The sequence below is a fragment of the Botrytis porri genome (genome assembly GCF_014898465.1).
Source record: "Botrytis porri strain MUCL 3234 chromosome Unknown BPOR_010, whole genome shotgun sequence".
In the NCBI taxonomy this organism is placed as follows: Eukaryota; Fungi; Ascomycota; class Leotiomycetes; order Helotiales; family Sclerotiniaceae; genus Botrytis; species Botrytis porri.
In genome coordinates, this window is record NW_024066084.1 from 1,178,278 (window position 1) to 1,196,763 (window position 18,486).

The following is an 18,486-nucleotide window of genomic DNA, read 5'->3' on the forward strand; positions in this document are numbered from 1 at the left end:
AAGCCATCTCTACCTACGTAGTAACCTGTCGAGAAAAACTATAAATAGTTCCTAACTATTCATTTCTGTCAAACCCGCCCTAGATAGCATTACGCTACTTCGCTATTCCATCATCCTACCATCCTCTCCCCTCTCCATTTATCCCACTCCCACCCACCCACATCCATTCACCCATCTCTTCTTGCAAAGAAAGTTCAGAAGAGAAGAGTGAGGGCATCTCTTTGAAAAGAAACACCAAGTATCATCTGTCCAGCTCGGCTCTGCTAAAGAAAGAACACTTTTAAGAAACAAAATCGATTCAACTCCATGCTCACCCCCTTCCTCCCAAACCCCGTGTATATCATCTCGCATCGTATCGTGGCGCATCGTAATAACGTAAGTGATGGATAAATACGTATTAGAATGCCGGAAAAGCGGCTTATAGAATTTCTTGACACTGCCATCAATCTTCTTTGGTTTCCTCTACCAAAGCATCCATCCATCAGTCATAATTCATCCTTTCAATTTGGAAAATTTCAATTTCATCCCTTCAATAATGCACGCACCCCATCTATTCCTGCCTCCTACCGGTTCCCCAACGATCTCTAAACCATCCACTCAATCCTCCGTTTCCAGCTCCCTCACCTCTAGTCGAACCATCACTCCCACTTCTCTGACTCCTCGGTCTATCCCTTGAAAAGCTTGACGTTGAACTTTCAAATACTCTCCCCTGCTCATTTCCACCCGCACTCATACCGGAATCTCTTCTAGCCAAAGCTGGAGGTGTGGATGCAGTGCTACTTGGAAAATAACCCGGCATGTGTTCGCTTTGAGCAGTAGGGCTAATGAAGAAATTACCCGCCAGTGCATCTTCCCTCATTCTCTCCGACTGCCTTTCTGTTTCTCTTCTTTGGAAAGACGAAGGCCCGGAAAGGGGCATGAAGCGACCGTTCCTGATAGATTCCAATCGAGCTTCGTTTCGGGCCATTCGGTCATTTTGTTCTGAATTGAGTCGAGAAAGACGAGCACGGCGGCTAGTTGGAGAACTCGGGGATTGTGAAGTTGGTGAATTGCTCGATCCTCTAGGAGACGAGGCGGATGCTTCGTCAGCTCCGATACCTTTGCGACAAATGGGGCAGGTATTATGGGAGCTGAGCCAGGCATTGGCGCAAGACTCATGGAACCAGTGGGAACAAGGAAGCACGACAACTTCAGTACTAATAAACACATCATCCATACAAACGCTGCATTCACCTTTGCCTTCGGGACCAAGCATCTTTTCGTCGAGAGCCTTCTTTGGAAGGGAGGAGATGGCGTCAGCAGGGGCAGGACCAGGCGCGTTGGATTGTTGATGTTGTTCCATCAATTGTGACATGATTTGATCAAATGCTTCTTGCGAATACACAGCATCGCCATGTACTGCATTTGGATGATTGAAAAGTGATTGAAGAAGAGCTGGCAAGCCCATAGCACCAGGAGGCATGCCAGGACGACGAGCCTCGCCATCTTCACCTGCTGCTGCTCCAGCAGGCCCGGCGCCTATCTGAGAGAACAGATGAGAGATAAGTCTGGTGTTTTGGTCAGCAAACGATCTTCAAATTAATGCAGAGAGGAAAATGGTACTGAGCTGTGAGAACAGAACGAATATCAGGGAAAGTACTGGGATCCAGCGTTTGTATGGCCTGAAACATGCCCATGAGATTGGGAACAGGAGGTGCATGAGCGCTGCGTCGGCGTGCTAGCTCACGAACATTGACAGAAGGAGAAATCAGGGGTGCATACGTAGACAAATCCTCAACAGGTGCTCCTTGACCCTGGGGACCATTTGTATCTCTTGGCCTTAATCGACCATTTTCAAGCGTTCCTTCAAATGTGTATCGACCACCAACAGTGTGAGGACCTTGACGACCACCTATTCCGGCACCAACTCCGCCACCACCCGTATGAAATTCTCCGGCGCGCGGGAACAAGTCATCATGACCCGATCGACCCGTGCGAGCTTCTCTCAAATTCGGACCCAACAGATTTCCCAGCATGCTTTGAAAATCTCGCATTGTATCATCGTCCCCTTCATTACCACCTGGGGCCCGCCTTTGGCGATTGATAATTCTGTTAGCTTCGAATGGGCCTGGTCCGGACGTTCTTATCGTCTGCGAAATTAAAATAGAGCCACCTGGACCATGTGTAATGTGTTCTTCAATATCCGCTTCTTCCGGATCTGAATCATCGGCCCAAGGATTATGGTTATTGAGATCGCGAAATGGTGCATTTTCTGGAGAATTACCCATGCCAGTACGAGGGTCGCTATTTGGATCGACCTAATGAAATGATCAGAAATGACATCGAATGAAGAGCTGCTGAAAGTTGCAGACTTACTATTTCAATAATTTCTCCCTCACACGCTGGACATACTAAGCCATGTTCATCCTGATACCATTCGTTCTCGCATTGATGGCAGTAAACCACTTCCCTTTCTCCCGTAGCATCCAAATGTCTGCCGCCACCAGTTGCACTTCGTGGGTCCGCCATGGCTTCTCTGAACGTTTGGTATGCCCCAAGGGCAGTCAAACCGAGAGATATTGCCAGGCCTGTCGTGCGCAGCGCTCGTAAAGCCAGAGTGATTAATTTGGCGTGCTTGCTTCGACTTCTCACTATCTTACAATGAGAGCGGGGAAGCTCGTTAACCTATATCCCCTACTGACAGGGGGTTTGAGGATATCGTAATCGGTGTGGTGTATGTGATTGCTCCGAAATGTGTGTCAACAGCATAAGGCCGCAATCAACCCACAGTTATTGTGGCGTTAGATTGCACACTGTAGTTCGGAAAACTGCCTCGATGTGATCGTCTTTAGATTGATGATCGGAAGTTCATGTGGTTGGGCGGGGAAGAAAGACGAAAGACGAAAGTTGAAAGTAGTATTATTTGATTATTGAAAGTCGTTGTAATCATTGACCATGCAGTGGTAGATTTAAATAGAAGGTGAAGAAAGTGAGGAAGTGAAACTGATTTGAAGTTTCTTGAAGATTGTTGTTGATGTGAGAGTGTGAGTAATAGGAAAAGGGAAGTTTATCATTGAAGTTGGTGGTTCTATGAATTTGAGATGGGTCAGTGACGCAAAGTACCGGTGGCCGATTCTATGGTTCTATCAAATGTGGCAGGGGGGTTCAGAACTTCAGATTGTGAGTGGATGGTGGCAATGCTATGCTGGGTCCTTTTAGAACGGACAATCCATCCATTCTCCAGATTAAATGCTACATAACTTACCTACAATATGTGATTTACAAGTGGTGACATTGGACAAGCTTAGAAATTTGACTGTCCTTCAAATGTTCAGTCGTCGCACAATGATGTCTATAGGGATTTGCTTGCAGGAAGGACGAGAGTATAACATTACCACGCTCAACCGATAACATTCTGACGCCTTCTAACAATTCCCCAAGCTGAAAGAAAAGGTGAATTCTAGGTTGAGGATGGAGTCAAATCTGAGACTGTGATGAATCAGATACATAGTATGCAACGTATAGTTCCAATCGCTTCAAGTCACATTTTGAAAGATTGAAATGTTGAATATTGAATAGTGAAGTTATTGTCATGACGCAAAGTCGCACTACTGCAACCAATGGTATATCAAAAAGGCCCCCCAAGTCATGTAGAAACACATCCATTCTGTTCATCCGAGCCTCTGGAGAATTGGAACCGCCGATTATCTATTATTTCTACTCACACCTCTGAACAACATCGAGCCCACAACTCCAGCAGCAATAGCAACACCACTGAGGATCGCAACACCTATTAAGCCTTCTTTCGCAACTTTATCATCGATCAACCCCTTCAGACTGCTTGCCTGTAAATTCTCAGGTTCCTTTTCCATTAATAAATCATTGTATCGTCGTGCTTCAGAGTAGTTTCCTAGTTTGTAGTTGCCAAGGGCGAGGTAGTAGAGACATTCCCTTCTTCGTTCTGGGGATGTGCGAAATATGTCTGAGAGGAGACGAACTCCCTCTTGTTGTTCATGTCGAGAATTTGATTTAATCAATCCCTGATTAAGTTAGCGACTGGCCAGAGATACTGAGAACGCTGGATGTACAAACCCATGCGTAGTTGAACTGTGTCTGCACGCCAACATGTTCGCCTTCTTTCTCATATTGCGCTCTTAGAACTTGGAGTTCTGAAGGCTTCAACGGGCTGGCATCTTATTAGATTTGATCTTTCATAGCTTTTCTACCGTTATCCCTTTGAGAAAAACTAACCTTTCAGCATCCGCGGCATCTGGTATGGCCAGTCTTGTTAGCATCACTGATTCCAGGCGAAATGCATAAAGAAATACTTCGAAACGAGTATGGAGTTGGGTATCCAAAATTTCGGTAGCCATATTTGTACTTACATGGAAGTCCGCCACTCATCTTCAAAACTTTCTTCTCAAATTTAGTATTGTTTAGAAAAGGAACATGGAAGTTGCGATATGAGATTGTTTAATCGAAATGGTTAGAGGTGCTCTAAGGTTGGATGGAGTAGCTATAGCGTCATGTGGTGCGGCCGCATGGGATTTTTAGGTTGTCTTTACAACCTTTTTCAGTTGTCAGAAGCGGGCCCTGTTTGTTTACATCAAAACCTCAACTCTTTGCTTCACTACAACGAAATCACAAATATACAACAATCACATCCACACTTGCTCTTCCAATCATTTACAATATGCTTCTCGACGAAGATCCTGCGACTCTAATCCGTCATACAATTGGCAATTTTAATATTGTGCCCGATAAATCCGCTGTTGCGCGCATCAATGAATCTCTATCAACTTTACAACAAGCTCGAGATCTCAGGGTACGGGAAGCCGAGGGCGCATTGAAAAGTAAGTGACCGATTATGATATCAAAATCGCAATGTCATACTAATAATATTAAGAATTATCGAGAAACTTAACTATTCTCAATAACAATCATCTCGAGACCGTTTCCGCCCATTCTCCAACTGCACACGCTTCCGAAATAGCTACTTTAGATACACAAAAGTTCCGTATTGCGAAAGCAGCTAGTGACCTAGAGATAGAATCTGAACGTCTCTCATCACAACTTGCGGATCTTCAGGCTCGCTTGCAAGAACTGGAACAACAGGGCATGGAAGGGGGAGAGAACGTAAAGAGAGGCCAGGTGGATGATGAGATTAGTCTCAAATTAAAGGTCTATAGAGGGCTAGGGATCGATATTGAGAGGGACAGAGAGAGTGGAGAATACTCCAAGGCTATTATCCGAAATGGGAAGAAAGGGGATGTACATGTGGTGAACATGGATGCTAAATTCTCGAAGTTTTTCTACGCAAATTACTTTTGGCAGACTTTGTAGAGACAAGACGGATGGGATGGGTTGGTTGAGTGACGATGTTAATGATTTGGAAAGATTTCCGGAGTCGGTTTGGAGTTTTGGAGCTAGGATCATCGGGTATTGCATTGACTTGCATATGAAATTTGGCTGATGCCACAATCAGCAGATGAAGAGCTGTATGAAAATTTACGAACAATAATCCAGATTTATAAACACTATACCAAATGTGTGCCGCGAAGTTCAAAGACTTTCTTGTACCTTGACCCAAAATCAAAAGGACATCTCAAAGATCGGATTTAAAAGCTTTCAATGTTCATCCGGAACGGTATCACTGCTTAGAGCTTTCCGTCTAAATAGATACACGGTGATGTATATCTGGATTCCGAACTTCTGCATCATTGAGCTGTAACCTGATCTCTTTAATGGCCTCAATTATTTTCCAAAAACGCCTAAAATACGTGCTGTGTACCGTTCCCGCCATAATCCGTGGTAAGTCAACCCAGTGATGCTTCATATCTGCTTCATGTTGACAACGGAACTAGCCTTGGAGCTGGCAAGTGATCCAGACACGGAACCAAAAGATTTCCTTTTCTTAGTTCTCGGACTTCGAGTCATTGTTGGAAAATAAGTCTCCCCTCCCAACCCCAATCCAATTGAGGGTGGTGTTCTAGCCTTTGATAAATTCATTGTCGTCTCCGGGCTTCGGCTTCTCAATTCTTCCGAGGGGAGACTACCAGATGTCAAAGATCGCTGATGATGTCTCCTTCCGTGATTTGCGGGGAGTTCTAGTCTAGAATTCATATTCGTCCATAGCGCATCATCATCGGATCCGCTATCGCCTAGACGCCATCCACCTACACCTTCGAAATCTCTAGAAGGTCCAACACTGTGGCCCAATCCAAGCATCGATGCTGAGCCCTTCAAGATACGAACTGGTACTGGCGTAATTGAACCAGTAGCCGATTGACTGCTGCTAGCGCTGCTCCTTCGCTTCTTACGACGCATAGGTGAATTTGGAGGATTGTAAATTGCTCTTTTGGATTGTGCAATTGTAATTTCAGCTTTGGGCCCACAGATATAGTATGGAATGATTGCAAGGGCGAGTTCAATGTATACAATCGCGACTCGAAAGCAGAGGACACAGAAAGCGAAAGTTGTAGTGATAGTCGCGAACAGTGCGATTGGCAACGTGAAGAAGAAGAGGAAAGGTAAAATGACGGCGTAAAAAGCGCTGAATAACTTCATGACTTCAGCCAATTAGTCAAAATTTCGAGACATATTCAATGAAAGCAATTGATACGGAATTTGTTTTCCAAAACAAATGTGTACATGATGATGGGATAGATTTCAAGTAGCGCTTTGTTTGGCTGCTCGGTTTGGTATGATTTGCATGTGAAATATGTGGTGGGGTGATATGCTTGCGGAGTCTGTGCGGCAATGCGGCCGCACTTAGTCCACATGAGGTGACGTCTGGAATTGAAGATCAGAAGATCATCTACTTGTGTGTTTTGACCTCACTTCATAATCCACCCAGACGTCTCTCCACAAGGTATAAAACCATAGAGAAATTAGAGACTGTTGTCTCATTCCCCCCTTTGATGATATCTAACCTGACTAAATCGGTTAGTATGGCGAAACATGCCGAGTTCCCTTGGCATATTGGTGTTTATGATGCACATTGCCATCCAACAGATACCATGGATTCTATCGAATCGATGCCTTCAATGAAAGCAAGAATTCTAACAGTAATGGCGACCAGAGAACAAGACCAAGAGCTTGTTGCTCAAGTTGCTGATAGTTATGGTTTGAAAAAGCTGCAAGCAAAGGACCATCCGAATACGGAATGCATGATTCCTTGTTTCGGATGGCATCCTTGGTTTTCGTATCAGATTTTCGATGATACCAAAGAATCACTTGATTACTCTCTGTTCAATACTGAAGCTTTCAAAATCGAGCATTATGGAAAGGTTCTGACGCCAAGTCCCGACGACAAACAGTTTCTGGTGTCATTACCACCTCCTCGCCCCCTTACGCAATTTCTGCGTCAAACCAAAGAGTATCTTTTGCAGTACCCACTGGCACTAGTGGGAGAAATTGGACTAGACAAGCAATTTCGTTTACCGAGCGAGTGGTCCGGAGATGTTGAGAGCTCTAGAGATGCAGGTCTCACACCCGGTGGAAGAGAAGGGCGACATCTCACGCCGTATCGAGTTCATATGAGCCATCAAAAGGTGATACTCAAGGCTCAATTGAATCTTGCAGGTGAAATGCAGAGGTCAGTGTCTGTTCATGGAGTGCAAGCGCACGGTATCCTGTTCGATACCTTACAAGAGACTTGGAAGGGTCATGAACGGCAAGTCCTCAGCAAACGAGAGAAGAAAAGAATTGCTGGATTAGCGCCTGCCTTGGATGATACAGATGAAGAAGAGGTTGAATCCAAGAAGGAGACAGAAAAACCATTCCCTCCGCGTATCTGTCTCCATTCATATTCTGGATCACCGGACACTCTCCAGCAATATTTCCATCCTTCAGTCCCAGCTGAGATCTTCTTTTCATTTTCAGCAGCCATAAACATGTCCTCGCCAGCTAGTGCTAAAGCAATTGAAGTCATTAAAGCTATGCCTGATGATCGTGTTCTTGTTGAGAGTGATCTCCATATTGCTGGCGAAGGAATGGATAACATGCTAGAGGATATGTGCCGGAAGATTTGTGAGATCAAAAGCTGGGATCTCGAAGATGGTGTAACTAGATTGGCGGAGAATTGGAAGCGTTTTGTGTCTGTTTGACAATTGTCAGACTATTCACACATTTGACACAATCGCAATATTACAATATAATATCAGCAGAAGATGGGCTTCGAATTCCTGATTGTGAACAAGTCTAATACGGTGGACAGCATACATCTCAGTGTGAAGTTGAAGGCAAACGCTCTTGTATCCATTATAAATCTAAGAATTTAATATATTTTACTCTTTGTTGCCGGTGTTGCATGCTCCCTTTGATACTGACAGCCAACAGACTAGATTTAATCATTCCGTTCTTTATAAATACCGGTCTCCTTTCCAAGCCGATTTTTCATAACCTGTGTTCCTGGATATAGTCGGGATTTCTTTCAACGTTCTTGAGGCTCCTCGAGGCGGGAAATAGCATTTCTTGCGCGCGATCATATATTGATGTTATATCAATTCAACTTAACTATTTGAGTCCGATCCTTACCCTGTGTGATAGCACACGTTATGGAGAGACTGACATATGGCAGCGAAAATCCCTTGCTCACTGCCCATGCGCCTTGATCTGCTTGAGAATTCTACAGTGTCTTTGCCATCGTAATCTACCGAATAAGTATTCTATTAGCAGCTAAAAGTGAATGATCTATCAAAGGTGCAAAACTGTATGGGAAATTCGTCATTTTTCAGACGAAATGTATCTAGATTCTTCACTAGCCACGAATCCATGCCTAAGTCGAAAGGAACAATTTCAATACATAATTTGAATGCAACACCATCGCCACCTACGAATCTCAAGCTGTCGATACTTACAACGCACTGTCTTCGCTTCTTGTGACTGTCACAATTTTAGTATTTCATTTGGATAAGTAATTTCCTGTGGTTGAAATCAACTGACCTGGCATAGAACCAGGCTTAACACTCTTCAAACCTGACAACAGATCCCGATGAATTCTGTTATGGTCACAGCAAAGCCCATCCAGTTTGCCCAATAGTTCATACGGTGGGATTTATTATCCTGTGGAGTACGAAATGAGCCGTTGGCGCGTTAGATTCTTGTTACCCTGAGCAAAGCATCCCATATCTTCTAATCCATCAAAGGTATGTCAATCCCTGACACATGTAATAAATCTTTGGCTTTTGTGCGAAAATTTTGGAGTCTTTCGTCTGTGTGGCTCTTGCATTTGTTTCTCATTGTAATGTTCAGAGCTTCAGATTTGATGTTCGCTGTACTTCCGAATTTGTTGAAAATTTCCCTCCAGCGCTCTTTCAAGATTCGAATTATTCGAGCTTGTTGTATTACAAGGCAGTGTATACCATTGGATCTTAATGAAAGTGTCTCAAATATTTCTCAGGTTATAATACAACAGAGTGGTACTATCAACCCCTCTTCTGCAACCATGTCTGTTGGAAGCTTTTGATTAACCCCGCTCTTCAGTGAATCTTCGACAGTGGAGTCTTATCTTTGATTCGGTCATATGCTTCTTGTTGAATGTTTTTGTTATCGAAGGATTTGGGTGAATGGTTGGTTAGCGTGGTTTGGCTGCTTAAGACTGTCTACTTAAGCATTCTCCCCACGAGAATAACCACTCAAGATCAACAACAAAACAACAACAACGATCACAACAGCTCGGGCATCTGGATTCTTTCCAAAAGTCCACTTCAAACCATACTGTCTAATTATTTTAACAGAAAATTTTTCTTTTCGAACTGAATACTAAGAATCTAAACAGATAATCAAAATGACTGTAACAAGCCATCGTCAAACTGATTCTCCTTCAGAACATTCACATTCTCCTATCATCACCGAGTCGAAAACCCCACCCACCACTGCTCAACCTTTTGATGACAACAAGGCCTCTAAAGAACAATCCATTATTGATCCAAGTATCGTCACCATGGAGCAAGATCACAGTGCAGCAGCATTGGAAGGGCATGCAGGTGGTGGCTTTGATCCTAACGGTCATTATCAAAATGGTAAGTTTCACTTGTTTTGTTTTAAAGATTCTTCTGGCTTTTGTTGCATGTCTTCTTATCTTCCCTTAACTTGCATTCATATATGCACATTATGATCAGTTCGACGAACTTGTCAGCCAGTATAACCAAAATTATCTCCGGGCATCCTCTTAACCTAGTCATTGTACATCTCATACTTCATCTCATGCATTGTGAAGCATTACTTGTTTTCACTACTCTTTCATCTGGAAGTCTCATTGTCACAAGAAATACATTATAGGTGGAGGTCGTTGCTCTTTTTCTTTTATCGTTGGTTGAGTTGCATCACCAACGATATTCAAATCAACCATCACTTTGTGATAGAGTGCATAAGAGCCTTGTCATCAAACCATTCACTAATTTTCTGTTTCATGAACTTGGTAGTATTTTGAAAATTTCAGTATTCGTTGCTAACAATTTCACATAGCATATATGAGCATAAGCAAAGTTACAAATGGTGTTGTAAATGCTCAATCTCAACAACTTGATATTCCCGATACCCAGGGTTCATCTGCAGGCCCAAACACTCGTCGAAATGCGAACCAATCTGGACTTGGTGATGGGGGTGTTCGTCGTCAGTTCCAACAACGCAATGATAATGGTAGTAAGAGTCATGATAGCCTCCTGGATCGTGCCAGAAGAGATTCCCGTCGCTATTTCCACTCATCTGAGGAAGATAGTGACGGCGGAAAGCTTGACCAAATGCAACCTCATGAGATGATACACCAGGCACAAGGAAATACCAATAACTTTGATAGTCCTTCTGCGGGTCGGAATGCTCGTCGTGCTGCCACTCGACGTTCAAATAAACAGCCTAGTAGCAGGAATGGTCGCCATGGCCAGGATCAGTCTCAGTCAAATATGGATAGCGGCGATGACTTCGACACAATAGATGAAAGCCGTCAAAACAATGGAGCCGCTTCTCAACAGTTCCAGAGAGTAGCACTCACATCGGGTCTTCCAGGGCCTCACTTCCCCATTGTTCCCGTGGCGCCTGTTGTCAAGGGCCGAGTTGTCAAGCAAAGTTTGAGACGAGGTAATCGCCCGTTCGCCAACGTCAGTGATAATGAAGATGGTGCTCTTGAGACCTCCGACTGTCAGGATAGTGACATGGATGATGACGAGTTCTATGAGCAGGATATGTATCAAGATGAAGGCTCTCATTACAGCCCCGAATACGATATGCCGATGGCTGAGGATGAGGAATACGATGAAGACCACGATGGGTATATGTTTGTTTCCGAGCCTGGCTCCCGCTGCCTAAATCGTATCGAGAAGCACCGTGCTGGTGTTGCATATTCGTCAAATGTACGACCAATCACAAACACTACAGGATCGAATGGTGCCAGTCGGGCCCATCCAGCCGTAGTCCGACGTATTAAGGAAGACAGACCTGGTATCTTTTTTAATAGCTCGAGCGAAAATTTGGCACCATCGAGATATTCTGGAGCCGTTATGCCATGGGGTGTCAATCAGCAGCCTGTATTGGTTGACCAGGAGACAGTCTCGGATGCCCATCTCAAGAAGAGAGGCCTCAAGCGTCCTCCACCTGGAGGAAAGGTTGGCAAGAGAAGTTATGGAGCCAATGATCCGGAAAACATCGCAATTGTCAACATGAAAGAGAACCAGGGCATGTCCTTTGCTGAAATTGCTGAGCATCTCAATTCAGAGCGCGAGAAACAGGGGAAAAAGCCAGATCTTAGTGTTTGCGGCGTCAACGGACGCTACAACCGCACCGCACCTATTCTCTTCGCCACTCAGGGTCTGAAATTCGTTCCATTGAGTGAACGCAAGAAGGCTAAAGGTGCAGCAGCCCATGGAAAGTCAACTAACAAAGCTGGTTGGACTGTTGAGGCCGAGAATAAATTGGTCGATATTGTCAATCAGGTCGATGCTGAGAAATGGGGTAATGTTGCACATCTGTTAAACATGGAGCTTTACAATGGGCGAGCTGTATATGACGCTACGACTTGTGCTAGGCGTTATGCTGCACTCTAATATTTTCGCCGACTGTCGAAAATCTAATTGCATCGAAATCTTGAAAACGTCAACACTTGGTTGCGCTTGAGACTTCTTCCTAAGAACTGCACCAGTTTCCTGCTTTATCACATCCCAAATCTGTTTCCGCCTCTTAATCATCATTGTCAGTTCATAGCCTAGCATTTCTTTCTGGGCTTTACTAGATCACCTCTTTTTCCCGCCTGACTTTTCGAATCGAATCAGCATTTCCTTACATGACCTATACATAAAATCATATACCACACATTCATTTCGACGGCAATAGGCTGGGAGGACGACCACGATACACAGCAAGAGTTATACACAGAAAGAGTACTCAGTTCTACTGAGATAGAAGATGTTATGGGAGAAGCTGGTAGTAAAGGATATATGGATGGTAAAAATGTATTTGGGTCGCCTGTGTAACACGATGGATTTTACGATGGATTTTACGATGGATTACGATGGATCACTTTCTTCCTTTCTTGCCATATCCCGGATCTGCGACTGGACTTGCGAGACCTTTGGCATAATTCTTTTGGTGTTTAATACCCCGTGGTCTATTTCTTCTCAGAAAAGGATGGACAACATGCATGGATCTAAAGTTTTAAGATTATTCAATGGGTTAGCAAAATGATGTTGTAGCTTAATCACAGCACGGTGACAGTGAATAAATACGTGATGGTGAATGTGGATTCATGTTGAAATTGTGACCTTTGCTATCGATCGATGACTAGATTAACGATTGTGGATGGCCATGCCATTTAATTCTTAAACAACATATATCGCCCAAAGTGACACCATACGCAAGGTCACTGAAGTGGCCCAGGTCGAAATCTCTCTTGATTCCTCAACTAAGAAAACGTCGTTTCGACCACCATTCACTATTGTCCCCTGTTGTAGAAATGTAAAATGTTGAGAAGGGGAGGAAGTCTTGATTCAAGATGACAGATATTCTCATGGATGGAAACTCAAAACATCCCCAGATAGAAACCTTCAGTAATAAGTGATTAATAGAGATGAAGCTCACCGGGCGAGGCTGGAATTTGATTACTAATTAAATCGCGCTTTGTCCCGTCAATCAGTGACGACATGACTTCACGTCGCGTAAAAATCAATTTACGCGTCTCATGCATGCCAATCGCGACCCCCTCACGATCTTTGGTGTTTGCGCTTGGAAATATTCAGTTTCTGATTCATCTTTACCCATCGGACTACATCTGATATCAGCCATTGAGCTATTGAATTCCGCGCAACATTGCTCGAAATTTGTGATATCTGGGCTAGTGAATCGATAGGTTTGTCGACACGAGTTTTACTCCGGAATATAGTGAGGTATTAAAAGAATTTGAGCATTTTACAAAGATTAATCGTGTCTCGGGATTTGACCATCAGAGGGTATCACTGCCACTTACTCAATAATTGCCACCGATTGAGCAAAGTCTGATTGCAGCTTGAGAGCCCTAACGGAATCTCTCAACAAATACCCAAACAACTACAATACGAGTATCTTTGTTATCCCTCCAACAATGAGTTCTACGCCAAGTATGAGTCGTTCCCAAACACCTCTATCCAAACCACGTACCAGTGCTCCATCTTCTCCTCCGGAAGAATTCGAACCAGAAGAATTTCCCGAGTTCGAGCCCAATTTTGCCACTGAAGAGGAAAAGAAAATAGTCGAAGAAGAAGAGAAAGCACGAATAGCAAACACAAAGGCAGAAGGAAGAAGACGAAAAGCGATTGCTAGAAAGAGAGCTGAACATAATGAGTCAAAGGGGGAGCGAGAAGCTAAAGCCAGACAATTGGACGAATTGCTGAGTAAGAGTGCGGCATTTGGAGAAGTGCTAGTAGGAAAGACAAGGGTGTTGGGGCGTGTGGGAAGTGGAATGGATGGGAAGGCATTGGGTGAACATGATTTGACAATGGCAGAACAGCCCAAGTGTATGGTGGGTGGTACAATGCGAGAATATCAACTAGAGGGCTTGACCTGGATGTATGAGATTTGTATACAAGGCATGTCTGGAATTCTAGCAGATGAAATGGGCTTGGGAAAGACAATTCAGACGATTTCGCTTATTGCATTATTGAGAGAGAAGGAGAGTTATTTGGGTCCACATCTTATTATTGCTCCGCTGAGTACACTTTCGAACTGGATAGAGGAATTTCAGAAATGGACCCCAGATGTACCGGTCCTCTTATACCACGGTACGCCAGCACAAAGAAAGGAGCTCCTTCGTACGCAGATGATGAAGCACATCAAAGGTGGCCGTCCCGATGAAAAGTTCCCCGTTGTCTGTACGAGTCCAGAAATTGTTCTTCGAGATCACGCGGATCTCTCCAAAATCAGTTGGGAATTTATTATTATTGTAAGTCTTATATTTATGTTAGGGTGTCCAATAGCTGACATAAGATATAGGATGAAGGTCACCGAATGAAGAATTCAGAGTCAAAATTATTCCAAACTCTGAGGACCTTTACATCTGCTACTCGTCTCTTGATCACCGGAACACCACTGCAAAATAATCTTAAAGAGCTTTGGTCGTTACTAAATTTTCTCTTGCCTACAATTTTTACACAATGGGAAATGTTCGAGAGTTGGTTCGACTTTAGTGATTTACAAGATGAGGAAGGTACCGAGGACTTCATCGCAGATCAAATGAAGCAAGACCTAGTCAAAAAGATGCACTTGATTCTTCAGCCACTGTTGTTACGACGAGTAAAGGCTGATGTCGAGCACATGCTTCCAAAAAAGCGAGAATATGTGCTTTATGCGCCAATGACAAAGGAACAGATGGAATTGTACAACAAGATTGGTGATAAGACAGCTGATCTTCGCAAGTATTTGGAAGAGAAGGTCGTAGAAAGACTGACGGGGGGCAAGGCTGTCAAGAAAGACTCGAGCAAGGCAGCTGAGGCTACCATTAAGGCTGAAGTAAATGCGGAAGATTCTGATAGCGAAGACGAGAAGCCATTGGCGATTCGAAATAAGAACAAAAATGTTACCTCAGAATCTACTCCGGCTTCAAAGAATGCATTTCAACAAATGATGGCGAAGAGAAAGCCAGGTAGACCACCTAAGAATCAAAACGCTATCCCTTCACCACAACCCTCTGTCGAAAAGGGAAAACCTGGTAGGAAACGGAAGCTAGTTGAAGACTCCCTTCAATTACCAGCTAATAAATCCGCAAAATCTAGCCGAACTGCATCACCAGCTGTTAGTGTTCGTAGCCGCAGTTCACGGACTAGAAGAGTTTACGAAGAAGCTGATGCATCTGGGGAGGATGACCTTAGTGACGATGAATTTGAGTCGAAATTAGCAGCGGAATACGCCGAGAAAGAAGAAACAGAACTCAAGAACAAGAACCAAATCGAAGATGAAACAGCGAAAGTTCTAGAGCTTGCGAGAAAGGAAATTTCTAGTAAGAAGCTAGGCAATCCTGTTATGCAAATGAGATTAGTCTGTAATTCTCCTTTGAACTTTTACAATCCTTGGTCCGCGGATTCAGGTATTCCATTCAACGAAACTCTGGTGACCTCTTCTGGAAAGATGTTACTTCTCGACCGATTACTTCCATCACTATTCTCGCGCGGCCACAAGGTTCTTATATTCTCACAGTTCAAAACCCAGCTTGATATTCTCGAAGATTACGCTCGCGAACTGCGAAATTGGAAAGTTTGTCGAATTGACGGAAGTGTAGCACAAGACTTTCGACGTCAACAGATTAAGGAATTCAACGAAGACCCAGAATTCAAACTATTTCTTCTCTCCACCAGAGCCGGTGGACAAGGAATCAATCTCGCAAGTGCTGATACTGTTATCCTCTTTGATAGTGATTGGAATCCACAACAAGATCTTCAAGCCCAAGATCGCGCTCACCGTATTGGTCAAACTAAACCTGTTGTCGTGTTTCGTCTCGCTACCAAGGGTACTGTTGAAGAGGATTTGCTCATGAGTGCCGACGCAAAACGTAGGTTGGAGAAATTGGTTATCAAAAAGGGAGGGTTCAAAACTATGGGACAGAAAATGGATACCAAGGAAGGAATGAGTGCTGATGCATTAAGAGCATTGTTACTGAAGGATGGAGAGGTATACACATGTAAAGAGGATGATGAGATCTTGACAGAAGAGGATCTAGACACATTGTGTGACAGGAGCGAAGCGGCTTACGAGAGAGCAGAGAGGGGCTTGGGTAATAAAGACACGTTTAAGATTGTCGAGACTAAAGCTGGTGGTTTGATGACAAGTATGGAGGGGAAATAGAACGGGCATATTCAGATACAGATGTTAGATGACTGGATAAAGCTTTCTTGGTCGGACGGGTGTGCAAGCGCTGCAGTTTTTGTTTTGTGTCGGATTTGTATAACAATAGTGCGGTATCATGAAATAATGTTTGATAATATGTAGAGCTTATACGGTAGAAATAAAGAGCCGTTTTGAATACACAATCGCACATACTGCTTGATATGATATCAAACATCTGCTCCTTGTGTTCTCTTTCCTCTTCCCGTAGGAAATAGAAGTTACTACCGTACTCAGATATACTTCATGTCCTCGTGCGCCAATCTGATTTCTTACGGTTTCTCTTCAGATATCTATATTTGTTCTCTGGACCTGGAGATTCCAATCGTCTCCAAAACAACAACCCGATCCAATAAGCAACGAGCAAAGAAACCGAAGAGCCAAAGAACACATCTTCTCAAGAAATCAAAGAAACCAAAACGAAAATGAAATACCTCTTCCCTTATCTCATCCTAGCCGCCATCTCCTGTCTCCTCCACATCTATCTCTTCTCTTTTACCCTCCCGCCCCTCCACCAACACCCAACTGATACCCTCCACCATTCTCACCCCTGCGCCGATCATCGCTCACCCTCCGGATCTTCACTAGAACTAGAATTCCACACCAAAGACGCGCAGGAGGAAGCGCCACAGGTAGCAAAAGCTAGTACGGAAATGACGACGTCGGGGGAGAAACCAAAGGAAGAAAGTGTACCGATAAAGGCATACTGGTTTGGAGGCTGTAGAATGGCGTTGAGGGAAATGATTATGGTTGTTGCGGTGGGGAATCCGTTGGTTTTGGGGGGTGTGCTGGGGTTGGTGATTGCGTTTTTTAGGGTGAGGTTTGGGGGGTTGGTTGGTGGTTAAGTTGGAGGCTGGGGAGATGGGGAGATGAGGGGTCGGAGAGGAAGGGGGGAGAGGGATAGATTGAGATAGGGCGGGCTTGTTGGTGTACTTGGTGATGGTATCGCACTCTTTTTGCAGTGTTTAATTGTGGGAAGTGTGCGAATCCGGGTTCGATAAATAACTTGCAGGAGTTTTGCGAGATGTACAGACTACGATCTGTTCGAATTGGACATCAAACGCGAAGTAGATATGCTATTTACCGAAAAACTCGTGACTCGTGATTCGTAACGAAGAAACATAAATCAATTCGAGATTCAAATTTCAAGATGTAAGAAAGAATTGTATAGAAGAAAACAAAAAACTAGTTGCCCATGAGAAAATTGTGGCGTCCATTTACTTATAAAGTACCTGGAAATGGAAGTGGACTTCGCTTGATGTGATTGATCTCGACTACGTATGTGTGAGTAATTGATGACATGAATTTGAATCATCAGCACCACTGATTGTTATCTCGCATATATAAACAATCCTAAACTACCTCATCTCCATCTAATTACTCAATATTTCATCGGAAAACCCCTATAACATTTAAATCTCCCAAAACTGCTAGACTTATTCCTACCAACCCCTTTGATTAAAGGAACCCTCTAACACGACATGCCATACTCAAAGTCCCAATTCATCCTCAGCCTAGCCCTCACCCTCCTCCTCTTCTGGACAACCATAATCTCTCTCCTCATCTACTTCATCTCCTCCCTCGAACCGCACAAGCCCACTCCTCCCTGCCGTGGCAATTTGATCCACGAAGAAATATGTTATTGTCCCACTTCCATTTCCCAATGTACCCCAAGACCTCCAAGCGAATCTATCACAATTCAAAATCTAGATTCTGGACCCGAAACTCCGGTCAAACAGATAATAATATATTTTGCGCTCGCAATGGCCATATGTGGGATGTTGGTGCAGATGGCAATACTAAGCGGATGGCGGAGTCCTTGGGGAGAGAAAGTTGTGTGGAGGAAGGGGGGATCAGGATGGGAATGGAAAATTGTTTCAGTGGGGGAGGATAAGAAAGGGGGGAATGGCGAACAAGCTCCTTTGATTGTAAGCGAGAATTAGGGGGATGAGCTGACATGTTGAGATGATAGCGTTGAGATTATAGTGAGATTGGACAGGATAGATGATGGGTTGGGAGAATAGGGACTTCGCTTGCGCAACAAGCTTGCAAATTCAAAGATAAAGCAGTCTTAACATTGAATGGAAAACATGCGACTCTCATGCCAGCCTGACTAAATCTGTCGACGACAATTGCAGCTTCCCAACCTATTTTTATACTGAGACC

At 43.9% G+C, this 18,486-nt stretch overlaps 9 protein-coding genes across 9 annotated transcripts; 6 read left to right on the top strand and 3 right to left on the bottom strand.

Moving 5' to 3' along the window:
* Positions 1-550: 550 nt before the first annotated feature.
* On the bottom strand, positions 551-2,508 carry EAF01_007795 (uncharacterized protein; the record flags this gene model as incomplete). Its single annotated transcript, XM_038916051.1, has 3 exons — positions 551-1,547; positions 1,762-2,297; positions 2,356-2,508. 3 exons carry the CDS (start codon positions 2,506-2,508, stop codon positions 551-553), a joined length of 1,686 nt encoding a protein of 561 aa, XP_038768522.1.
* A 1,175-nt stretch (positions 2,509-3,683) lies between these two features.
* EAF01_007796 (uncharacterized protein) lies at positions 3,684-4,352 on the bottom strand (the record flags this gene model as incomplete). Its single annotated transcript, XM_038916052.1, has 3 exons — positions 3,684-4,019; positions 4,072-4,165; positions 4,231-4,352. The coding sequence occupies 3 exons, from the start codon at positions 4,350-4,352 to the stop codon at positions 3,684-3,686; spliced, it is 552 nt and encodes a 183-aa protein (XP_038768523.1).
* A 320-nt stretch (positions 4,353-4,672) lies between these two features.
* Positions 4,673-5,322, top strand: EAF01_007797 (uncharacterized protein; the record flags this gene model as incomplete). The annotated part of the gene is made up of 2 exons (XM_038916053.1): positions 4,673-4,832; positions 4,886-5,322. 2 exons carry the CDS (start codon positions 4,673-4,675, stop codon positions 5,320-5,322), a joined length of 597 nt encoding a protein of 198 aa, XP_038768524.1.
* A 489-nt stretch (positions 5,323-5,811) lies between these two features.
* Positions 5,812-6,546, bottom strand: EAF01_007798 (uncharacterized protein; the record flags this gene model as incomplete). The annotated part of the gene is made up of 1 exon (XM_038916054.1): positions 5,812-6,546. The coding sequence occupies one exon, from the start codon at positions 6,544-6,546 to the stop codon at positions 5,812-5,814; it is 735 nt and encodes a 244-aa protein (XP_038768525.1).
* A 383-nt stretch (positions 6,547-6,929) lies between these two features.
* Positions 6,930-8,087, top strand: EAF01_007799 (uncharacterized protein; the record flags this gene model as incomplete). Its single annotated transcript, XM_038916055.1, has 1 exon — positions 6,930-8,087. The coding sequence occupies one exon, from the start codon at positions 6,930-6,932 to the stop codon at positions 8,085-8,087; it is 1,158 nt and encodes a 385-aa protein (XP_038768526.1).
* Positions 8,088-9,769: 1,682 nt separating this feature from the next.
* Positions 9,770-12,020, top strand: EAF01_007800 (uncharacterized protein; the record flags this gene model as incomplete). Its single annotated transcript, XM_038916056.1, has 2 exons — positions 9,770-10,004; positions 10,450-12,020. 2 exons carry the CDS (start codon positions 9,770-9,772, stop codon positions 12,018-12,020), a joined length of 1,806 nt encoding a protein of 601 aa, XP_038768527.1.
* Positions 12,021-13,245: 1,225 nt separating this feature from the next.
* Positions 13,246-16,458, top strand: EAF01_007801 (uncharacterized protein). The gene is made up of 2 exons (XM_038916057.1): positions 13,246-14,386; positions 14,437-16,458. Exons 1-2 carry the CDS (start codon positions 13,550-13,552, stop codon positions 16,279-16,281), a joined length of 2,682 nt encoding a protein of 893 aa, XP_038768528.1. The 5' UTR covers positions 13,246-13,549; the 3' UTR covers positions 16,282-16,458.
* A 287-nt stretch (positions 16,459-16,745) lies between these two features.
* On the top strand, positions 16,746-17,165 carry EAF01_007802 (uncharacterized protein; the record flags this gene model as incomplete). The annotated part of the gene is made up of 1 exon (XM_038916058.1): positions 16,746-17,165. The coding sequence occupies one exon, from the start codon at positions 16,746-16,748 to the stop codon at positions 17,163-17,165; it is 420 nt and encodes a 139-aa protein (XP_038768529.1).
* Positions 17,166-17,801: 636 nt separating this feature from the next.
* EAF01_007803 (uncharacterized protein) lies at positions 17,802-18,263 on the top strand (the record flags this gene model as incomplete). The annotated part of the gene is made up of 1 exon (XM_038916059.1): positions 17,802-18,263. One exon carries the CDS (start codon positions 17,802-17,804, stop codon positions 18,261-18,263), a length of 462 nt encoding a protein of 153 aa, XP_038768530.1.
* Between the last annotated feature and the right edge of the window lie 223 nt (positions 18,264-18,486).